General features: G+C 36.5%; 1 protein-coding gene across 1 annotated transcript in view; it reads left to right on the top strand.

Annotated features, from left to right (window-relative positions):
- The first annotated feature begins 7,331 nt into the window (after window positions 1-7,331).
- The window catches only part of C8B (complement C8 beta chain), a 44,165-nt gene continuing 26,703 nt past the window's right edge, over window positions 7,332-24,793 (top strand). The window contains exons 1-5 of the mRNA XM_026707277.2: window positions 7,332-7,484; window positions 14,380-14,536; window positions 19,384-19,519; window positions 22,897-23,038; window positions 23,736-23,868. Coding sequence (XP_026563062.1) covers window positions 7,411-7,484; window positions 14,380-14,536; window positions 19,384-19,519; window positions 22,897-23,038; window positions 23,736-23,868 — 642 coding nt within the window. The 5' untranslated portion in view covers window positions 7,332-7,410. The remainder of the gene's footprint in view (window positions 7,485-14,379; window positions 14,537-19,383; window positions 19,520-22,896; window positions 23,039-23,735; window positions 23,869-24,793) is intronic.

Genomic DNA, 24,793 nt, shown 5'->3' with positions numbered 1-24,793 from the left:
GGAGAGAGAAAGATTGAATATTTTGATAAGGCAAATATTCATCATGAGTCAACTTGAGTTTGATATTGTAACAAAATTCTCTTCTTTATTAGCTCAGCCATCTGTTGTTAGTTCCAGGTCCTTCTTGGATAGTGCCAGAGAGATGACTTGAAATTGGGTTGATGCAGTTGGGTCAATTTTTAGAGTGAAGGAGTAGTCATTTTAGACCTTGGAAGAAAGTTTGGTATATCCTCTCTCAAGAAACCACAGTTAGACGCCATAGTCCTGGATAACTGTTGTCCAGTCTTGTCTTCTTGATCATTCCCGGATCTTAATAAGGCATAGGAAACTTTACCTTTGAAGTAAAGAACATTTAGAAGTAATAGCATTTAACCACCTAAACAGTTTCCATTTTAACAGTTCACTGACAGACAACCTTAATACCTCAAAGGTATTAAGGAAACCATCAGATGCTTGAGTTGGACCATATTAAGTGATACTTATGTGTCAGTTACTAATAAAAAACAACCACAATGGTTTCATATACTTCATAAAACTTCAATTACTGCAATGGATTAATGTTACTTTCTATGCAATCCATGGATTGAAATAAAAACAGGGACTCTACAGAGTTATTCTAAGAATAATGACATGATTTGAATATGGTGGATAGAAATTATGGTCCTTTTAATTAGTGCTGAATGAGATCAGTAACTGCAGTACCAATTTTTTGTTTCTGTAAAGCTATATCTTCAGTGGAAGTGTAGTTTTGTTCCCTTTGTTTGCAAGATGAATTGTGTGAAAACGAGATTATATACATCATATGACGTTTCTATCTTTCTATGAGACAGTGAGAAATAAGGCAAGATATCCTATAGTGATTCATTGATTAGTGGAGACTTTATCTGTGTTCTTGTGAAAATCTGCTGGACAAAAGGTTATCAGACTCATTAATGAAACACATATCTGGCAATTAGGTTTCATCCAGTTCCAAATAGTCTTATCTCCATGGTAATGTTTGCTTTGTGGTCCATCTATCAAGTGCAAAATAGTTTTATCGGAAACTGAAACAAATGGTAGGTTCAAAAGGTATGTCTTTTGGAAGCATTAGCAGTGGAACCTCTCTCTGTAACTTAAATTGAGCCATTAACAGATCACCTTGTGATCCAAAAAATGAGTGCAGATTTGGTTAAAGGGCAAAGGGAGCATAGAATTTGTAGACAGTTAAAAAGAACAATTCTGATTCTTATGTTATAGAGAGAAAAAGTAATAGTAATTCAGACCACTGGATCCCATGTAATTCACCAAAGCAAGAATGTCATCCAATTTGAAGCTATTTGAATGACCTTGAACCTTCAGCGGTCCTCAGGCAGAATGCAGCTTGGAAGCAGGGATGGGATTCTACAGGTTCACACCTATTTGCTAGAACCGGTTGTTAACATTCTAAGCAGTTAGAAGAAATTATTGGCCTAATCCTGTAAGGAAGGCAGGAAGGAAACATTCTGGTGTTGTATACAGAAACTGCCCCTCCATTAACTCTTATTACACTAGACTTCCTGTCTCTGGAACTTCTCTGGAGCTTTTTTTCCTCCTTTGCTGGTACTTTGTTTGTGTGGAGTGACATTCAAAGTTACAATGGCACTGAAAAAAGTGACTTGTGACCATTTTTCACACTTAAGATTGTTGCAGCATCCCCATAGTCATGAGAGGTCAGGCAAGGAGATGCGTGGCTTGATGTGAGTGATATTGAGTTGGCCACGCCCAGCCAGTCACATGAGCACCAAGCCATGCCCACCAACTAAGCCATGCTCACAGAACTGGTTGTTAAAAAATTTGAATCCCACCCCTGCTTGGAAGCCGTGGATCAGAGGTTCCCTCAGACATGCTGATTAGAAGCTAGAATAGAGATAAGAAATAAGAAATAGGGGAAATATTAGCAGATTTTTATATAACAGAATATAAGTAATAATTTGATGGAAAAGATCAGAGGTTGAAAGATGGTATTACTATGTATGCTTATAATATCATTGGCATTAAAATGGAACATTGAAATATTAAATAACTACTCTAAAAACCATGTATATTAATACTAGAATTATATAATAACCTACAATTTGATTAATATAACAACCATTATGATTATCCTTATTGATGTTTGTATCAAAATGAATTATACCCGGGGCCACACTGTTCATGTATTGATATTGATTAAAAATAAAAATCTATTAAAACTTGGGGGGGGAGAAGAAGTTTTGGTTAGCCAACGCTGAAGGAATGGGTGAAATAGCATCATCAGCTTGCATCCCAGGACATGACCAAATCAGCCAATTAGTGCAGAAGAAAGTAGAAGGAAAACATTCCCTGGGATGTCCTAGCTGAAGCAGAGGAGCAGGAAAGACGGCAGTCTTCATGGCATCCCTGCAACCTGCTGATCAAAGATTGCAATTACTACAGCAAAAGTATTGGGAAAATTAACTAGAGGGTGAGTTGTACTAGAGGGGTTGGTATAGAACAGGGATCCCCAAACCTGCCAACTCTTAAGACTTGTAGACTCAGCTGGCTGAAGAATTCTGGGGGTTGAAGTCCACAAGTCTTAAAGTTGCCAAGTTTGGAGACCTCTGGTATAGAGACCATGTGGAAGAGAAGGGAAAAGTGGCAAGATGAGTAGCAAGGCCTTCTTTGCCCATAGAGCCTCACTGGATTTTCCTCAGATGAAAGATGGAACAATTAAGAGTTGATGGTTTTACTCCAGTTCAGTGGACCATGATCCACCCAAAATGGTCTCGTTGGATTACCAACCATACATGAAACATACTTTCAGTTACTGTATGCCCTTACAGGTGACTTCCATGCCATGGCCCATAATCAGGGTTGGTAGGAAACAGTACAACAGAGACTCATGTTTTGCTCATCCCTATCTTAAGTCTATATGTGTGATCTGTTCAATTCAGTCACCACTATCTTATGCTTAAATCATTGGTGTGAATCAGTAATAATACAACCGCTCGTTACTCTTTTGTGATATTGTTGCACTAAAACAGGGGTGTCTAACTCACATTGTCATGGCTGTGTCATGAAACATATCGGGACTTTTTTTCCCTTCACTAAACCAGGTGTGATTGTGGCTGGCACATGACTCATCCAGCCCAGAGGCTGCAAGTTTGACAGCCCTGCACTAGAACATATCAAATACTGATACCCAGTGTCTGGAAAAATCTGCTCTTGAAAAAGGCTTTGGAATTTCTATCTCATTTTTGGAATTGTTTAGAAATTCTTTTCTCTGAGCTTATTGTTCCAAAAGGATGGATATTACAGTTTTGTACTATAAATCTCACCATAAGTGTCCCTGGGTGCCCATGCCTTCTGACGCAAAAAGGGTATTTCTTTCCTCCTGGTGTTTTGTTTTGGCATTTAAATGCAGTAGTTGAAGGCAGAACTGTAGTAGTTTCCCACCAATATATTTGCACAACCTCTTTTTAAATAATTTCCATTAGTTGACAAGCCTGAAATTCCATGTCATAGCTCCCTCAGATCCCTTAACCTAATCTAGTTACATTTCGTTCAGTTGCTCTGTATCTATGAGACTTTTTGTTTTGTTTATTTGTTTGGTTGGGGGAAAATATTTTTATTATATTAAATAGGTATATTGCATGTAAACATGAAAAATAAAATTTGGAATTTTGGCTGTTGTAGCAATTCAGTATTAGTTTACACTTAATATACATTCAGGACAGTAAAATATTCTATACACATCAAAAAATGGATATTTTAAAAATAAGGAGCTGATTTGCTCCTCCTCTATACTCATCCTGCTGTTAAACTCAGTCCTGAGTTTCTTTGTTGTTACCTGTATCTATATTTTCAACTAGTAGCATGTGCATTTGACAGGGAGATCCAGAGATGTTTCATTAAATATTTATCCTTGCAATAATGATTAATAGTGAAAGTATTCACATCAGAAGTAAAGCCATAATCAGAAAAATCTTTGTTAGCTTCTAGAACGTGGGAGTGGAGAAAGACAAGCTCTTACAAAGTCCAAAATAACTTGTTTAATTATTAGTCTTCCTTGAACAGAAACGAAGGGGAAAGGTTAGCATGAGACCATCAGGTGATATACCAGTTGACAGGTTTTCTTGAAGGCTTCTCATATTGGACTGGCAGATGTGACACATGTTCTAGTTTAATTGGTTGACAAGCTACTTATTTTTGTAGGGGAGAAAAAGGCAGTGATTTATTTTTCAACTTTGTACCTGTGTGAAACAATTTAAGTTGGTTGCAATTCAGTAGTATACATTTGAGCACATAGTATTGATGGAGGAAGGGGCAGAGAGGAGTCCTTGGGGTCCTTATCTAAGCAATACTTTCCTGTATGTTGTGAAAAATAGTGATTGTATTATTTTTATTTTAAATAAACCACTTTGCTCTTTCATCATCAAGTAGTTTTACATCTTAATGGAATCAATAGTTGGACCATTCACACATAAAAACAGGAATGTTCAATATACTGCAAACTCAAATTATTCCAAATATTCAAAGCAATGGTGCATGATGCTCTAGAGCTCAGAGCAATACTGGGTGTTCCCTTTCATATGGTTTAGACATACTTTCCAATACACTGTAGTCCAAGCCAAATAAAACAATCTACAGCAGAGGTCTCCAAACTTGGCAACTTTAAGACTTGTGGACTTCAACTCTCCAAATTCTCAGGGAGTTGAAGTCCACAAGTCTTCAAGTTGCCAAGTTTGGGGACCCCCGATCTATAGGAAAAAAATGACTAAGGCAATTATTTCAAATTTTGTACAAAGATTTCAAAATTCTCCATAGAAGTAAAAAAAAAAAAAAGCAGTGTTTTGCTTATTATATATATAAAATCAGTGCTGGTACCCCTAGATGTTGGTGTCCTACTGCAATACTATTCATTCTTAATCTAAAGACACCCTATTTAAATCTATATCTTTTATGTTAGGCAAAAATACATTTTTCTGATGTGTTTAGTGCCCATAGGTTTCATTAACCTCTCAAAAGGGTCCATGGAACAAAAAAGTCAAGAATCCCTTCCTTGCTGAATATCCAACTGATTTCTCCATTGACCAAAATTGGGGAATTTTGAAATTCCATTTCTTCTGAATTTACTGCATTTATGGGAAGTCCTCAGTCAGGGGAGCCTGCTATATCTATTCAAAAGAAAATTCAGATGAAAGAAGTTGTGTTAAGTCATATCGTAGGCAGCATTTTGCTTCCACAATGATTAGCAAGATACTTGGGGGCAATCCATAAGCAACACATGAGTGCAATAAGCATTCTTCAAGTCATGTTTCCTAGTAAATAATACCATCAAATATACTGCTGCTGCTGTTTCTGGAGATCAGATACATAGAGATAGATATAAAAGCCATCAAAAATAATGCCTTTATCACTATAAATGTTAAAGATAACCACCTGTGTGGATTTCATCATTTAAACTGGACTTTATGGGTTTTCTAACAATTCAGATTCATTAAAAGAGCTAAGATTATAACATGGCAGGATAGAAGGAAGGAAGGAAGGAAGGAAGGAAGGAAGGAAGGAAGGAAGGAAGGAAGGAAGGAAGGAAGGAAGGAAGGAAGGAAGGAAGGAAGGAAGGAAGGAAGGAAGGAAGCGGGGGGAGGACCTTCTGTCCAATGCATTGTTTGGAAATGCATCCATCAGCTAAGCTACATGTCTGTAGAAGCGAACTTCCTCCAAAAAGCCAATTGTTTTCTATATGATGGTTTTCCTATATGTCTTCAGATGTGGTAAGCATTTTGTAAATAATCAAGCCTTCTAGTAACCATGTTCTTGGAGCATTAATAAAGTGTTTTCTTCTTTTAATTGCACAACTGCTTTGGTGAAGACCCACTGTTAAACAGCTTTTAAAGTTGAAGTGAATGGTATCTACAAGATCATCTGGTCCACATACCTGAACTTTCTCACAGAACTCTAGAAGGCTAATCAGACAGGGCTTATCGTTACAAAAGTCTATTGATTTTTCTTTAGCACGGTTAGCCCTTTATACTTCATAATCTTGTATTAAATAATGTACAAGGATTAATATTGATTAATTGTGAATTCACATGGATTAAAAGATTGCAGCTCTTTAGTTCCTCTGAAAGGCACATTTTAAAGAAACTCTTATATTGTCCATTTTCCAATCATGGCCAATCTTACAGACATGCTATTTGTTAGAAGATAAGCAGTTTCACATTTCAGTTATTTAGAACTCTCCGAAGGGTACAATCTGGACCTGGTGGTTTGTTTGTTCTCACTTTGTCAATAACAATGTCACTACTATTTCCATCAACTCCTGAGATACCAGCTGTAGTACTGGTATCTGTGCTATATTTTTTTTGAAGTGAAGATAGATGCAAATAATCCATTCTCTAATCTTTCTATTTATTTTCCATCAAGCCTTGAATTCTCTTGTCTTCCAGCAGCCCAAACTAGTTTCTGGTTTCCTGTGCAAAAATGTTTATTTTTATGTATTTATTTTGTGTTATGGGCACCATGCTGCTGAATATCTTTTTTTTTAAAAATCCATCTTGGATGATGATGTCAACAATTACATTTGTACCCTGCCCTTCTGCTTACAACAAAGAAGCAAAACACAATATGTAATATCCAGTTATTAAAATTAGAATCATTCGCATCATTTAATAGTTAAAGAATTGGTGAAAGAAATGTTTTTTAAAAAAACTAAGATAACTGAAGCAAAGACACCAGGGAAGACCATCCATAGCTTGTATTCTATGCATAAGAAGGCCTTCTTCACCTGTCTTCCAGATAGTTTAGCTTCTTCCAGCTGCAGCAATTTCATTGAGACCCTCCTGACAATCTTACTACTATGCATTCATGGTGGATGTCTTTAGTGCTAGTATGTATTCTCTTTGTCTCTCTAGGAGGCTGCCAGGAAGAAGCAAAATCACACACACACATACAAACACACCCACACAGAGAGAGGGGGGAAGGGGGAGAGAGAGAGAGAGAGAGAGAGGGATGGAAGTGAGGCGGGGGGGAGAGAGAGAAATCCACAAGCTCAGAGGACGAACCTTCACCCTCACCCTACACTCTCACTACTGATATTCTATTGCAAAAATACAATGTTTTTACAGAATTCCACTCTTAAGATCTCTGTACCCTTATGGAACCTTAGGACTCCACATAGTTTAAGGCAAAACCAATAGAAGCCTTTTATTTCTCTGACTAGTTCAGACAATGTCATAGTAGGCCAGTAGAAGGCTCTGTCCAACAAGCAAAAAAAGTCCATTATCAACTGATTTATCTTCTGTTTGTCCGATGAAAAACCTGGCTATTAATCTACCTACACAACTGCCTTCAGACACAATAGCAAAGTGATTAGAAAAGGATGCTGCTATAAATTAACTATATTTCTGTAAAGCTAAGAGTATAACATCTATGATGTTTCTTTGCCTGACAAGAATTTTTCTAATCTGTGCAATCGTAAGCTTCTTAAATTTCCACTGCTCCAGGTAAGTCAATATTGTTTTTCAGACAACTATGAGAACATAGACATGATAGATAATGGTATTTAGTGGTGACTTTCTTGGGTTTTTAATGTTTTTTTTCCTAGTAGTTGAGGCATAGGTTTTGGAGTTACTTATGGCTTAACAAAATAAGTCCACTATATTGAAATTATTGGGCTACAAAGTGGCATGGATCTTAACCAATGTGTTACCTTAGGGACAACAAAATCTGTGAAATCATTTGTCAGTAAAATACTATAACAAAATGGATTCCTGTAGTGCATGAACAAGTTTGATTTCAAGACACACACACAAACACCAATAAAAAATTGGATCTTGTACTTGGCATGCTTTTATTCTGTCTTGTCAAATGGATACTTCTAATATGTGCCAGAATTTATTTATATTTATTGTTTCTTGGTTTTCAAACAATTATCATTCCAAATGAAAGAGCCTTTTTTCTTGGAAACTTCCTACCAAATTACCCTAGCAGATTAAGGCATTTAATATATATATATATGTATTAAAGCATACGTAACTTTTTTAATAGCTTGCTTATAAATCCAGAACTCAAGAGAAATTTGATTATTTTAATATAATAAATTAATAGAGCCATAAATAGCATCTTGGTCAATGTTTTAGGCAGATGAGCCATGATTTCATTTAAGGGACTCTATTCATTTCTGTATCTCCCTGCTTCCATTTTTCTCTCCCCAAAAAAGATACTTAACTTTCTGTTATGTACTGAATATTCTCTGTCCTCTGAGGTTTAGCTTTCCCTTTTGTTTTGCTTTTCTCTAAATTTTTCTTCAACTTTTATAAACTCTGGTTTTCTTTCAAGTAAACTTGGGTCTTCTTTGTGGTTCTATAGCCCTCTTATAATAATAGGTCCCATCCGGAGCTGCATTCATGATTCCAGTCAAGCTGCAAATGTGGATATAACTTAGAACAATGGATAGAAGAGTCAGCTATGCAAAGATGGAGGCATATGTATTGTCATTTGGTTGTTATAAGCATAGCTAGGAAAATGAGAAGCTGTTAGACCACTGACTTTCTGCTGCTGCCAAAAAAAAGGGCCTATTGTGAATAATGGCAGCTGCCACTTCCTCAGCCATGCAAAACAAAAACTATGTTGGTATGTTGATTTATGGAGGGCTTGGATCAAGACTTGGCATGTATAATGGCCTCAGAAGAACTGAGAAATCAAAGTCCAACAATATCAAAATCTCCAAAGAGACATGTTCTCCTAGTTCTTCCAGAATGGATGCTGTATCTCTTCAACGGAACCATCAGAAAATTGCCATTTTATTCCAAAGAACACAAATCAGAGTCCAAGCAAAAAAAAAAAAAACTTGTGACATTTCCTCACAATTCACCATAAATCCTCAAGAACAGGAATGGCCAACCCATAAGTCAGATATGCTTTTTAGGTACATTTGAGTGCCATCTCTCAGCCCAGCTCACACTATTAATATTTTATAGGGGGAAAATGCTAATCTTTTGTGACATCCTCTTTTTTTGTAGTTAAAATGGCAATGAAAATAATGGTGTTGAGTTTCTAGTATGCTTAGCACAACTATTTTTCTTTGATACATGAACAATTTTCCGCCAAGTTCTTCCAAATCAAAAAAGATCCTAGTACTTGCTTAGAAAAAGCCTGCAGCAATACTTAAAAAGGGAATGCGAGACAAGAATTGGGCATAGATGTTAGAAAACACCAACCAAACACCATAAACACCAAGTAGAAGTCAGAAGACAAATTCCTTAATTTCATAACACAGGGCCAGGCTCAACCATTCTTTCAACTGGTAAACTGAGCATCCTAGACCATCCTAGTCAAGTCCAAAAATGCCAGAGAATTTCTAGAGATCTGGCACTCAGACAAGTTGGCCATCAACAGGCACATAGAAATAAACTGTAGGAGAGAACCAGGATGAGCCCAAGGGAGAGATCAAATGCAGCATCAGTCATGAATCTCTTCACAAGTTCAACCCACTTTGAATTCTTTCTGTTCTTAATTCCCGCTAATTTCCCTTGACCATTAGTAGTTCAGGTTCTTGTAGAGATTTTAAGCTTACAATAAATCTTCATATTTTATTTATTTATTTTTATTTATTTGATTTGATTTGTCAAGTGCTTACAAGATAATAGGTATAAGTATATACATAGTTATGAATACATGAAATGGGTACATATAAGAAAAATAAAACAAACAATAGGACAGGGATGGTAGGCACGTTGGTGCACTTATGCACGTCCCCTACAGACCTCTTAGGAAAGGGGTGAGGTCAATAGTAGACAGTCTAAGGTTAAAGTTTTGGGCATTTGGGGAAGAAACCACAGAGTCAGGTAGAGTATTCCAGACATTGACCACTCTGTTGCTGAAGTCGTATTTCCTGCAATCAAGTTTGGTGCGATTAACCTTGAGTTTGTATCTATTGTTTGCTCGTGTGTTGTTATAGTTGAAGCTGAAGTATTCATTGATAGGTAGGACATTGCAATGTATGATTTTATATACCATACTTAGATCAGACCGAAGACGGCGTAATACAAGGTTTTCTAGGTCTAGAATTTCGAATCTGGTGGCATTAGGTATTCTACAACGAGTAGAGGAGTGGAGAACTCTTCTTGTGAAATATTTCTGGACTTTCTCAACTGTATTAATATCAGATACGTAATGTGGGTTCCAGACTGATTAGCTGTATTTGAGTATTGGTCTAGCAAATGTTTTGTATGCTCTAGTTAATAGTGTGATATTACCAGAGAAAAGCTACGTAGGATTAGGTTAACAACTCTTAATGCCTTTTTGACTATGTAGTTACAGTGGGCGCTAGCACTTAGGTCATTTGAGATGAGTACTCCAAGATCCTTGACAGAGTTTGGATCATCAACAAGGTCTTGACTATTCAGCTTGTATTTTATTTTCTGATTTTTTTTGCCAATATGTAGACAGAGCATTTATTTGTTGAGATTTGAAGTTGCCATTTGTTTGACCATTCTGATACATAGTCAAAGTCTTTTTGAAGGGTAGCAGTATTGTGGTGTTGAATAGCTTTACATCATCAGCAAAGAGAACGCAGTTGCTCTTGATATGATCACAGAGGTCATTTATGTAGAATATGCAAAGAGTTGGTCCTAGGACACTGCCCTGGGGGACACCACTATTGACAGGTACAGAATTTGATAGGACACTCCCAATTTTGACCATTTGTTGTCTGTTTGACAGGAATGCTTCTATCCAGTTATGCAGTTGTCCAGAGATACCGTAAGATTTTAGTTTTAGGAGTAGTTTTTCGTGTACCACTGAATCAAAGGCTTTACAGAAATCTATGTAGATTGCATCTATTGTTTTGCCCTGATAGAGGTCTGTAGTCCATATGTTTTTGCAGTGTAAGAGTTGCAGATTACAGGATAGTTTTTTTCTGAAACCAAATTGTTTATTGGAGAGTAGGTTGTTTGTCTCTAAGTGGAGGATAATGGATTGGTTAACAATTGATTCCATGACTTTACAGGCGATGCAGCATAAGGAGATTGGTCTGTAATTTTCAACTAGGCTGGGGTCTCCCTTTTTGAAGATGGGGATGGCTTGTGACCATAGGTTAGGCAAGGAGCTGGTCCTGAAAGATTTTTCAAAGATTATGCTTAGAGGTTCAGCTATGGCAGTGGATACGTTTTTAAGAAGTAGGGACATATTCTGTCCGGTCCAATAGATAGAGATGGTTTTAGATTGCGTAGTGCTTTTTCAACATTGTCTTCTGTAAAATCGATATGTATTAGATCATTGTAGTTTTCTGTGGTTCAGCTAGGAAATACTGGGCATGATCCATTGCTGTTTACAAATACTGAGCCAAAGATGTTGGCTTTAATGGTGTTATCGTTGCAGTCTTTACCATTAGGTCCTATCAGGGGTGGAATGGACCTTGAGTCTTTTAGTTTCTTGTTTACAAAATTGTAAAAAGCTGGGTGGAATTGGTGCATAGAAGGTTTTCCTCTTGTTTAATGTGATAATTGGTGCATTCAGTCTTTATCTGGTGGCATACATTTTTGTATCGGCTTTTGAAATTGGCAATGTGACCAGATTTGTTTTTCCGCCAGAGTGATCTATTTTTGGATTGAAGTTTCCTTATTTTTATGGGTAATCTGTTTTTTGTTTGTTTGTTTTGGGAGTTGTTGTTGGTACATATAGTTTGATGACTGTTTTGACTTCAAATAAAAATATGTTGTAATGGTCTTCAACAGTATTGCATCCAGTGAATAGAGATTGTCAATCAAGGGATGAGAGATCATCGTCTATAAGATCATAGTTGCCTTTTTTGAAGTTATAATTGGAGATTACATCATTGTGATGGTTTTTGTGTGGGCATATGTTGAGACAAAAGTCAATCATATTGTGGTCACTGCTGGAAAAGGGTTCTTTAGTTTGTATTCTGTAAATTATATTCAAACTATTGCAGAAGATGAGATTGAGGCAGTTGTTAAGTCTAGTATTGTTGGTTACTAGTTGTTCCAGGCCCAGATTTGTAACAGCATTGTAGAAGGTTGCATATGTGGGTTCAGCTGCACATTTGTTAAGGATCCAGTTAATATGAGGTAGATTGAAGTCACCAAGAAAGATAAAAGTGTGTGGGCAGGATGCTGCCCATGTTAGTAGTGAATTTAGCTTGTTTACATGTTCGATGTCATAATCAGGGGCTCTGTAACATAGTAAGAACCAAAATGTGATATTTAAGGACAGTTCACAGATGATGGTCTCAAGAAGAGCAAGCTCCTGGGTATTGGAGGTTTTTTAGATGTAGGGACTTTTTATAGAAGATAGCAATGCCACCTCCTCTACGAATTCACAATCTGATCGGTAAACATGATAGTCTCTTACTGTGGTGATGGAGTCAGGGAGAGATGCATTGAGCCATGTTTCACAGACAAATATGATGTTGAATTTAGCCGTATTCAGTCAGAGGACAAATTCAGGTATTTTATTCACAAGGCTTCTTGCATTGAGTAGCTTGCATTTAAGGCCAGCAGTTGTTAGAATTGATGTAGTTAGGGGCGTGTGTGCCTAGTCTTGGGTGATGGTGGATTGGTTGAGGTAGGGTTGTGGTTGAAGGTTAAAGCTGAGTTGTGGGTTGTGTGATATACATTTATATACATATACATTTGACCTGCCTGATATCCTGAATTCCTGGTGCTTTACATAAACAACATCTATATACTACTCAAAGACAATAAAAAAACCAAAAGGAAAAAAAAGACTAAAACATTTCTTCACCAGCAATCAACACCCAGATGAGCAGAAATTAACAAGATTAACACTACTTCTAATCAAGAAATAAACAATATGCCAATCAAGGAACTGCTAATGCAAACCAACAAGCCAATAGTAAACAGCCTAATCAAGGAACCACCAAGAACACTCCCACTAACTCTGACAAAGCCAAGCCCCTTCCTCCTAGTACTGATGATATTACCTAGTTTGGTAATGTAACATCTGCAAGAAAACAACTAAATTTAGAGTGCATCAGGGAGCCCATACTATAAAAAAGACCAAGAGCAGAATCGGGCAAAGTTCTAGTTTTCTTAACCATCAAATCTTACTGAGCTACAAAACAGGTTCATCACTTTAATCCAGGATCCTAATTTTGTTTCTGTTCCAAAAGAAATCCTTGCTTCATTGTCCTTCTATTCTGAATGAACAGTTTTCTCTGTGTATAGGTAAAAATTAGTCAAAAGGATAAGAATAGTATCAAGGCAGGAAGATGATCACGATGATCAATATTACAATCAAGGTGTTGGACCAGGATTAGCAAAACCTAAATTTACTTTGACTTTGGGCCACAAAAGCTTGTTAGATGCTAGTCACTCTCCCAGCCCAACCTATTTCACAGGGTTGTTCTATAGAAAATAAAGAGAACTCTATATTGTCTGAGTTCTTGCGGGGAAAAATGTTGCTTATATTTTCAAGAGCCTGTGGCTCTGTTTGAAAAACCTATATCCATTTTGTGGTGATAAAGTTTTTCTGTACCTTCAGAAAATGATGCTATTACCTGTTCAAGGCAGGTTACAATAACAGAATCCTCAATGATATTCCCTCTCCCCTCTTTTATTACCAAGAAAATCAAGGTAATCTTTACTTTCTTCATCGTCCCCTTCTTCCTTCTAGGTCTAAGGTGAACAACTACTGCATAATTTCTTCAAGGCCATCTCTGTATTCTTCCACATATGTGGAACTGGGTTTTGAGCCAGCAATTCTGCATCTCTATATTGCATATTCAGGAAAAGTTCCTACTATGTGTAACATGCAGGGGATGGGTTAAACAGTTAATAAACCCCAGTTGAGCTATGCTTAAGTGATGTTACAATTGTTTGGCCAGTGGCTGATTATGAATTTAAAGCAATAAACAGAAAATATTGAGACTGGTTTTATCTAATTTTCCTTTTGTAGTTCTTGTTGTTCTTGTTTGAGTTTCATTTACTTTTTTGTTGCATACAAATGGCACTTTGTCCAATAGTTCACACATCTTCACTTCTGGTGTAACAGCTTGAGTATAGTAATAAGTGACCACAGAAATGGAAATCTAATTGACAACCCATTGTCGGTCAATTCTTCTCCATCATATCAGCAAGCATAATTGGCATTCATGGGGTGGAGCTGTGATACACAGCATTTGTTGTACTCAGTGTGGTTGTGCAGCTTGACCTTCATTGCAGGGAGAATTGCAAATATATATATATATATATATATATATATATATTTATATATATATATATATATATATATATATATATATATATATATATCCCTATCATTGGAAGGTACTTCAAACTGCTTGGCCTTGAATGATGGGAAGAACGTGAAGTATATAAATGGACATATTTTATATATGCTTTCTCCCAATTGATGTAGTGGCAAACAGGATGATTCTCTTCAACTCAATAGAGCTGACATCAATGTGACCAAAGGCAGATGGCGTCGTTCTTCAAGCCAGGTGGTGCAGCCTATTGACTGTCTTCTTTCCAGTTGGTCATCATGGACTGCTTGTGATGCTTGCCAGAAAAAAAGAGTAAGTCTGCTTTGGAGTCTAAAATGAATTAACTGTTTAATACACAGTTAGTTCCAGTATACCAAAGTGTGGAGCTTGGCACTATAAAACTGTTATGTCCATAGGACTTCCTTTTCATCTCACCCACCAACACCTCTGCTTTTAGCATCCCATTTCTTCATCCTTTTTCATTCAGTTGACCAACACCCTGGGCAGATGCTTCCCAGCAACAAAATACAAGCAATCCTTGGCTCATGACCATAATTGAACCTGTTAGGAATATGAGTCACCTAACAGCTATTTGGGTTAGAAATATATAAACCAGGATAAACATTTTAGTACTATGTCTTTAAGAGATTGCAAAAACTGCAATTGGGTGTGGTTTTTCAAACAGCTATAAGATGGAGCCAGAAACCTGGGTTGTTTAGTCTTAGTCTCAGAAGAGAAACGTGTCTGAGTGTATCTCTGTTTCCTTCTGTTGGAAAGTATTGCCGTTGCTCCATTTCTTCTAATTGACTGATATTACTGGATTTAATGTAAGTCTGATACTGAACTGTTTTTGACACTGGACTTTGATATTTGGATTATCCCTGGATTGAAAACTGATTTAACCTGTGAATGACTTTGGACTGCCTATTTTGGACTTTGCTTAAACCTTTCTGGAAGTAAAAACCTACATTTACTGTACAGTGTATCTGTGTGCTCTGTGTGTATTATTCCAACACTACTCTCAAATATGTCTCCCTGTATGCACTCATTCTCCTAATGGGGAATTACCTCCACAGAACCCAAAATTTCCATTGCTAAGAAAGGCAGTCATTATGCCCCATTTTACAATCTTTCTTTCCACAGTTGTTAAGTATATCACTGCAGTGCTGTAAGTTAGTAACATGGCTGTTAAGTGAATCTAGTTTGCCCATTGTCAGAAGATCCCAAATTGTGATCATAGGACCTGGGCCACTGCAAGTATCATAAATCCATGCTAGTTGCCAAGTCTCCAAATTTTGATCACATGACCATGGAAATGCTGAAATGGGCATAAGAGTGAAAAAAGTTTTTTCAGTGCTATTGTAACTTAGAATAGTGACTAGATGTATGTTTGTAAGTCATGGAGTACCTATATACAATCTAGGTACTCTATTTATTGTAATATCCTTCTTCTTAAAAGAAATAAAATAAAGTTAAAACAAATTTTGTCCAGAAATAGGAACCTTGGTTCCTTTTGATAAATTCACTAAACCTGTCACATCTATTCTTCAGGATTATTCTTTCTCAGTTCCTTGCTTTCTCTGTAACATCCTCAAAGCAGCTCTGTAACCTTTGGGCTGTTTAGCATCTGTATGTGTCATCCCTTTTAAGAGATTTTTGCTTTTCTAACAAAAAAATTCCAATATCTCAAAATTTTTGATAGTCTAATTTTCATATATTTGAGAACTTTTCCTTCCTTCAGAAAGTTAGTCTTCAAGCATTTTGCCAGTTTTGTCTCCTAAACATAAGAAACTTCAGACATTTCCGTATAAACACACCTTCTCAAACCATTGGTATTACAGACTTCCTTGCCACAGACATGATACAGCATAAACATTGTTATTTTAATAGTAAAATAATTCTTTGGCATTCCATCTGAATACCATCACAGTAAATTGCAAAACTTTATTAGCCTCCCTTGCTCTCTTAAACATGCAGAGTAACCGCACTCTCAGCTTTAAAGCAAACTGCTTTAAAAAGCAAAAGTAACAATTTGTAAATGGGACAGAAGTCTTAAGGAGCACTGATTTATGGTCCTGTTTGAATTCTTCAGGCTACGTTTGCTGTACTGCCTTCCTGCCTTATCCGGAATGAGGTTGGAGAGCCATTGTATCTCCTTCACTTACGCTAAGCACTCCTGATGTAGATCCCATTTGTGTTAAGTGACCTCAATTTCCAGTTTTTGACTAAGAGATGATGACATGCAGCTGCTCATTTTTCATCATTGAGGGTCCCCTCCCCCCGCACCTCACAAGTGCCTTCCGACGAAGGCTTTTGATTGTTACAACGTTAGTGGCAAAATTCCCATTATCTTCAAAAGTGCGGGATAATCTTGTCCTGCCACCACACTAAGACAATCATTTTTACAATACCCTTTCCTCGGCTTTGCTCAAAGCCAAAGCTTACATATCATTACTTATCATCATTATTCCTGCAATTGGAATAGCAGCTCAACTCTTTAGGGCCACTAGATTTGATTCCTCCTCTTTGTTACAAGAATAACCACAGAAAAATAGAGCACGCTGAGGAAAGCAAAGCTAATACTGAACAAGTAACTGAGATGGATCTATTATTTGCAAGCATTTGCATTTAAAGGCTACACAGTTTCCAGTACCTTTTCAGAAGCTGTTTAGCAAGGGGCTAGAAATATGGGATTTAACATTAAAAAAAAAAAAAGGTTTTCTCCATTCTTCCAGATATCCTCCATGGAATTATAGTGAAGGAATTACAGTGAAGGTGTCAGTGCAAATAATTGATTACATTCACGTATTATAGTCACTCTGTCAACGAGGTGGATCGGTGTAAGGCTAAATTCATAGCAGATGTGAAAGTAAAAAAAAAAAATCCAATTTGATTTATTTATCAGATTTATATACTGTAACTGATGATCTCACCAAAAGCAATTCAGGATGTGCCAGAAGGAAGTCACAAATTGCAGTCATGTGATCTCGCACTTAATGACGCATAATGATTTGCTTAATAAGCACAGCAGAACTGGCATTATGAGTCCAGTGTGGTCACATGATGTTTTACTTAACAATCATGTCTCTTAGCAACCAAGTTGTCTGTCCCAATTGTGATCAATAAGGGAGGACTCCCTGTAGTATCATCAAAAAGAGCAAAGCTTGAGATGAAAGGCAGATGTTCCGTCTTAGGCCCAGTACTCTTCAATATCTTCATTAACAACTTAGATGAGGCAATAGAAGGGGAACTTACCAAATTTGCAGATGGTACTAAACTGGCAGGAATAGCTAACACCCAAGAAGATAGGCTCAAGATCCAGATGGATCTTGACAGACTAGAACACTGGGCCATATCTAATAAAATGAAATTCAGTATAGGGAAAAGTAAAGTCCTACACTTAGGCAAGAAAAACCAAGAGTACACATATAGACTGGGTGAAACCAGGCTCAATAGCAGTAACTGTGAGAGGGATCTTGGAGTCTTAGTAGACAACCAGCTAAATATGAGCCAGCAGTGTGCAGCTGCTGCCAAAAAAGCTAATGCAATCCTAAATTGCATTAACAGAGGGATACAATCGAGATCAAGTGAGGTACTAATACCACTCTATAAAGCCTTAGTAAGACCACACCTAGAGTACTGCATCCAATTTTGGTCACCACACTAGAAAAGGAATGTTGAGACTCTAGAAAAAGTACAGAGAAGAGCAACCAGGATGATTAGGGGACTGGAGGCTAAAACATACAATGAACAGTTGCAGGAACTGGGTTTGGCTAGTCTAGTAAAGAGAAGGATCGGGGGAGACATGATAGCAGTCTTCCAATATTTGAGGGGCTGCCACAGGGAGGAAGGGGTCAAGCTATTTTCTAAAGCACCTGTAGGCCAGACAAGGAATAATGGATGGAAACTGAACAAGGAGAGATTTAACCTGGAAATAAGGAGAAACTTTCTGACAGTGAGAACAATCAATCAATGGAACAGAAGTTGCCCTCAGAAGTTGTGGGAGTGCCATCACTTGAGATTTTCAAGAAGAGATTGGACCGCCATTTGTCAGAAATGGTGTAGGGTCTCCGCTTGGGTGAGGGGTTGGACTAGATGACCTACAAGGTCCCTTCCAACTCTGATTATCTATTATCTGTCATTCAATAAGAAGAGAGGAGGTCTACACCATTAAATCAAGTTGCTCAAACAATTGCTGCAAACTAGCATAAAGAAGGAGTATCTGGAGTCATTCAGCCAAATAGGCTGTCCTGAAAGTTGTACTCTGTATATTCCTTGTTAGACCATGGAGAAAAAGAGAATTGTGAAAGTGCTTGCAACAACTGGTCTTGTTAGCATGCCACTTAAATAGATGAGCTCTCCATCCTGCTGTTATTATCAGACCAGCTCTCTAAGAAATCTTAACTGCTGATCATAGAATTTTTGTATCTAGAAGCCAAGTATAACTGGCTTTTCATCACTTTGTTACGAGACAATGCTATCGAAAATGCTGGTATATGATGAAAGCAAATTCTTGTATTTGCACAATATATTCCTCTTGTTTTCTGATTTTTTTTTCATTTCTTACTTTTGGAGTAGATTATGCACCTAAAGTATGTAAGAAACATGTAGTACTGTCTTGCTGTTATTCAAAATTCAAGGGTTCTTTCCTAGACAACCATCTATTATACTTAAAGACATCTTAGCAGAGTAAAATTCTTGATATATCTTATATTTAGCTAGCTATGAACTGAGGCACAGAAGTTGAAAGCTAAATTTTCTCTCACACACATAGAGACACAGACATTAAACACCAGCATTTCCACAATCATGAATAGACCAAAAATACATTGGATTTTTAATTCATTCTGAAATCTTCTTAGGATTAAGTAATCAAGGATTCCATTCCCATCTAAGATGCACTTGTTCTCAAAATAACCTTCACTTTATATGTGTAGACAAGTAATTTTATATTCATTCAGAATTATTAGTAATCATTCTGTGTTACATTCAGAAATCTGCAATCAAATTACATCTCGTATACGAGAGTGAAAAGAGAGAGCGCCTTTACATTTCCAGTGTACATGTTGATGTTCCAACTAGCAAAGATCTACACCCATCTGTGATACTTGGCTTTTAATTTAGGAGGGCTGGAATTCATAATATCTATTCTACCACAGTACAGATTTGCCCATGTGGAACAGCCTTCTCAGTTCGGCGGTGACCCGTGTGATTACACTGACAATGAAAGTGAAGACTGTGTTATAAACAGACCGTGTAGTACTCCTCGGTGTGAAGGCTTTCTCTGTGCCACAGGTAAGAGAATTGGGGGGAGGGTAGCATTCCTTAATTAAAAACTAGTGGTTAACTGCATATCTGTTGAGTTAGATTTCCCTCAAATAGATTGAATGGAATATGGAGGCTGAAGGGTTTTTTTAATTACCTTGTATGTCACAAACAAATGTTGACCTTGTTAGCTTGACGGATGTTGTATAAAAACATCACAACAAAATCTGTAACAAGAATGGATCACACAAGCAGGCAGAACCAATACATAAATAGCCAGAGAGAGGCCGTATTTATGGAACCATATTTGTTATCTAAGCTATTCAATTATTTTGTAAAGAAGTATGCCTGTTATTAATTCCCCTCGCATGTTCTTTTGAAAAGGCACAACTAAATGAGAAAAAGGATCACATAATTTCTGTCACATCCCTGATGAACATTTTGAGTTAAATTAAATCAAATTTGATTGTACATTAACATTTTCAAACAGCCTACATGACAGAATTTTGAAGGCTTAATTTCTGATCAGATGGATTATAAAATGCAGCAAGAAAAAGCAGAAAACTGCCTTCCCAAGTGATTGCTGACTGGCTATATACTGCTAATTAGAAGCAAAATGAAAACTTTTTTTTCAAGAAAGACTTTAAGTACAATCATCAGCATTACTTGCATGTTAATTTTCTCTGAACCACCTTGTGTCATCAACCTCCACTGCAAAACGACAGGGTGGGTTTATAAAGCATTACTGTTGAGCTTTCTCTGGCTTTGTCACTTAAAAATTTAACATTCTGCTTTTCCTCAATAGTGCAGCAATAGCAACTTTTTTTAGAGTTTACCAAAAATGCTTCGGTCTGGAATTTGCTGTGATTGGTGAAAGAATGCATGAAACGTTAAATTGTTAAGGTCTGTGTGGAGATTACGAGGTGTACATAAGTTTGTCACATGATCTACTTAAATGGCTCAAGCCCCAAGGAATATAATGAAGCAGAGATATGGATTATGTAGGGCTAAATCAGATTGGCTTGAAAGATCTACAAACATGGAAAAGGAACACATACAGCAGATGTTGAAGTGCAAAATTGTAAAATGAATGTCAGAAAGAAAGTTTTCAGAATTAAGAACTACTTATCAAGAAGAGCTGGAAGACTTGGCTCTGCTAACTCATGTGAGGATGAATCAAAGAATACCATGGAAGCTTGGCAGTGGTTGGTAACTTGAGGTGCTTCCTCTGCCTTTTAGTGTATTTTTTATTTTTGTTTGTACAGTACTAGTTTTTCATCTTGCTTTAATTCTAATTGTGTCTTTTTATATGGTTGTATTATTTTTATCTGTAAACTGCCTAGAGTCACTTAGTGAGATGAGCAGTGCTAAATTTGATAAATAAATAAAATATTTACAAAGATGGTTTCTCCAAAATCCACAATTAGGTAATATATTTATTAGTCCCCATACATATGTTACCGAATACCATGAAAATGCTTGAGTTATTCAGGCTCATCATCAGGCAAAGTGTTCTAAAAATAGATAAGTAAAGGGGGGAACCTTCTACTGTAAAAGGTAGGCCAGAAGTTTCAACCAGGAAGTCTGTAATTTCAAAACAGTTTTCATATAAACATTGGGGACTGAATGCATTAGTTACTGTAGTTATTGCTAATGTTCAGAGATATGAAGAAAACATTTTCTTCTATCGGGTTTGGCAATAGAAAGTCAATCGTATTTTTGTGATTTAAAAATATACTAGCAAATGGACCAAAAGCAGTCAAATGGACTACATTTCTATAGATGTAGAAGTTAGACATAGACACTTCAGATTTAAGCATCTTTTAAACAGTGGCCCTTTTCAGTTGTAATATTGAAACATAGTGTCATACATCATACCAGCATAATCATAATTCAGGACAGATGAAAAACCACAATGTGTTTCTTCAACACATTACATAGTTAATCTGTGGGCTCTGATCCTCCAGGGACCAAGTTATAAGAGCTATCAACTTTGGCTATCTTTAGTTCTGCTCATTCTTGGTGACTGTATTTTAGCTCCAGAACTGGAGGCACTTTTGCTCAGAGTAGAGATGATAAGGAGGAAGATAATAGAAGGGTTAGCTCTGGCAAAAGCAGAAGCAAAGGATTTGAGATTAGGCTAGTCCATTATGATAAAAATTCCCAGATGTCAATTGCCCTCCTATTTTTTGCAACACAGAAATATGGAAACATCTTTTCAAATAAAAATGGCAGTATTCAAAACAGCTTTTGGCTAGAGGATTGAATGCTGCCAATGCAGATTCTTATGTATCAGTAAACACTCAATTTAATGGATTATTTGGTGAAAGTGGGTCCATTAAAAAGCAAATGTTTGTTATTTATGATTATTTATTTATGAAACCAATTTCCATCTCACAAACAGCAACTCTGGGCAGTGTTAAAAGCTGAATAGTATTTTTCGAGCCTGCAAACACATGAATATGTAAAAAAAATGACTGTAGTTAAGGAGCAAGATGGGGCCCAAACGATTCTGCCAACTGGAGATATGGTATACTGATGCGCCAAGGCCAGAACAGTGAGCTCATGTGGATTATCTGAACCAGCACCTGTGAAGATGAGAGCCAGAACAAACTAAGGGGCTTTCAAAGGCAAGCAGCACACTAGGCAATGACCGAGAAGCTCCATCAACATTAGGCAACTACACTCTTCTTATAGGTACAGCAAATCTTGTCCATTAAATGTAGATTCTGTTAAATATGAAGTCTGTCAGGATTCCAGCAGTTACCCCAATTAAATTATCAGTCTTGAGCCAAACTTCCAAAACTTCAAAAGGATTTATTGAGCCAAACTTCCAAAACTTCAAAAGGATTTATTGGGAGTTAACATGTCTGGCACTGCTTGGGTGTAGCCAACTCTGAGACACATAATTCATTGTCACCCTTGACCCTGGTTTTCCTCCACCCCCTGCGTGTATCATAATTCCTATTCTCCAATGAGTCGCATCCATAGCCAAGAGTCATCAATCTGGTTCTCCAGTTAGAATTTTGTGTGGCAGAAGCTTCATTTTACTATCTTTGAAAACTATTTATGGAATGCACTTTCCATTTCCAAGCTGCCGCACTACACTTTCAAACCCCTTTCCCTCCTTCCTTTCTGTTGGCAATTCTAAAAAGACCATAGAAATATTTTATGAGTAGATATAATCCATGTTGTGGGCAAGTTCCAGCTGGTCTTTTTTAATGCAACATAATCTGCTTCTAACCATAAAAATGATTCTGAAAAAATGTGTGCCTCCCTAAAGAACACTTAGTCCATTAAGCATGGGGAGGATAAACCAGAGTTTTCAATGGCACTAAAACAATTGCATTTGTTAATTTGCAAAGTCCATCCAATGAATGATAAACAAGTTTTGTTCTGTGTTTCAGGCCGATGCATCAATCGTAGGCTGCTTTGCAATGGAGATGATGACTGTGGAGATCAATCAGATGAAGCTGATTGTAAGAAGGTATATCAGAAGTGCAATCAGGTTTTGGAGCAATTTTGGGGGATACAGATGCTGTCAAGTGGGTAAGTGCAGAATTAACCCCAAATTTAATAACTGATTCATTGGATTGGGTTAGAGAAGATTGAAGCCAAGAAATATTGATGACATACGACTCCATAACCATTGCATACCAACTTTCCATGGATCATTCATAAAATTATTCCATTATCACAATCTCTTTTGAAATGTATTAAAGTTATGCATGTTTTATACATATTTCACCAAGTGATAAAATATTGCAATATTTTAAAGATATAAAAAATACATAAAATATATTGTTTTGCTCATTTTATGTTTACTGAACTGATTATATGTTTAATCACTTCTCACTCCTAAGGGTGATACTCTGGTCTGCACCACAGAGGGTTTTGCAGAGTATTTTAGCTGCTTCCCATATTTTTTCTTGTTTAGTTTGGGAATTTTTCCCCCTAATGTATTTCCTTTCTTTTTGTTTTGGTTCATATTAATGTTTATTTTTACTTTAAATTGAAAGGTTGTTTTATTAAATGAAGATATTGAGAACATAAAGCAATATACCGTGTTTCAGTTTTCTGTATCAAAGAATGAGTTCTTCCTAGTGTTATTCCTGCGCTATGGCAGGATCCACATTAGTTAGAATCTAATGCTAGGTTACTAGGTCCTAACTGCAGAAGTAAAAATGCACTTTCTCTATAACTAATGTGCAAATCTATTGACTCCACCTGTATTTTTTATTCTCAGCTTTAATGCTTTCACAAATAATTTAGAAGGAGTGGTTCTTGACTATAAATATTATGCAGGAGCATGTCGGCCACAACATATTGGTACTGTTGGTTTTAGAAAACCATACAATGTAGAAAGTTATTTGGCTCAGGTGAGTAAGAATTCTTACATTATTTTAAAAAGATTCAATAATCTTCACTAAGATTCAATGAAATTTTAAATCATTGATTTATTTAAATTATTTTAATACTAATTCCTGAGATTGATTTACTATATATTGATTTACTATATATATTTGATATGGTCTATTGCTCACTTCTATATTTTGTTTTACATTTAGTTGTTTTAGTTGGATTTCAAATGATTTGAGCCTTTCCAAATATTATCTGTCAATCTAACTATCACCCGGAAGGCCACCTTATAGATGCTTTGTTGGAACTAAGCATGCCCTTCTGTATATCCTTCCTATAGGGAATTAGGATCAGGTAAAATATTTTGAATAGAATATAGATAGGGCAACAAACTTCACAATTCTTAAACACCTGGAACAGATTTTCACAATGTTTCAGGTGGAACTAAGACTCAGTAAACATCTGCTATGTGAAAATATACAGCTAATCTAGATTTTGAATAGGTTTACTTCTAATTTTAACAACTTCTTTAACAACTTCTACGAACAAACAATATTGCTACAATATTTGCATTACTTATTGCACTAAGCCACATACAACCTATGCTTGGGGACAATTATTTATGTAAAATTAAAATGACTAAAAGCACAATATGGTATATATACATGCACAAATTATATTTATTTTAAACAATAAATTATAACATTGAGTAAATTGGTGTGCAGTAATCCATTAAAATTCAGTTAGGAGTAGAATTTCAGCAGATTTTGCCTGTATCTAAATATATTATTAAAATGTGTTGCTGTAGTTTCATTGTTTATCTATCTTCACCGCGGAATGTTCTGATCCTAATTACAGCATGTAACCTATTGTGGACTACTTTTCATTCTCAATTTTTCGTTTGTTCCTTTCTACATTTCAAACATGACACTTGAGATGTTATTT

Source organism: Pseudonaja textilis, chromosome 3 (assembly GCF_049901715.1).
Source record: "Pseudonaja textilis isolate UNSWEBS1 chromosome 3, rPseTex1.2, whole genome shotgun sequence".
Lineage (NCBI taxonomy): Eukaryota > Metazoa > Chordata > Lepidosauria > Squamata > Elapidae > Pseudonaja > Pseudonaja textilis.
The sequence above is the reverse complement of the archived record's forward strand: the minus strand, read 5'-3'. Positions and strand labels throughout refer to the sequence as shown.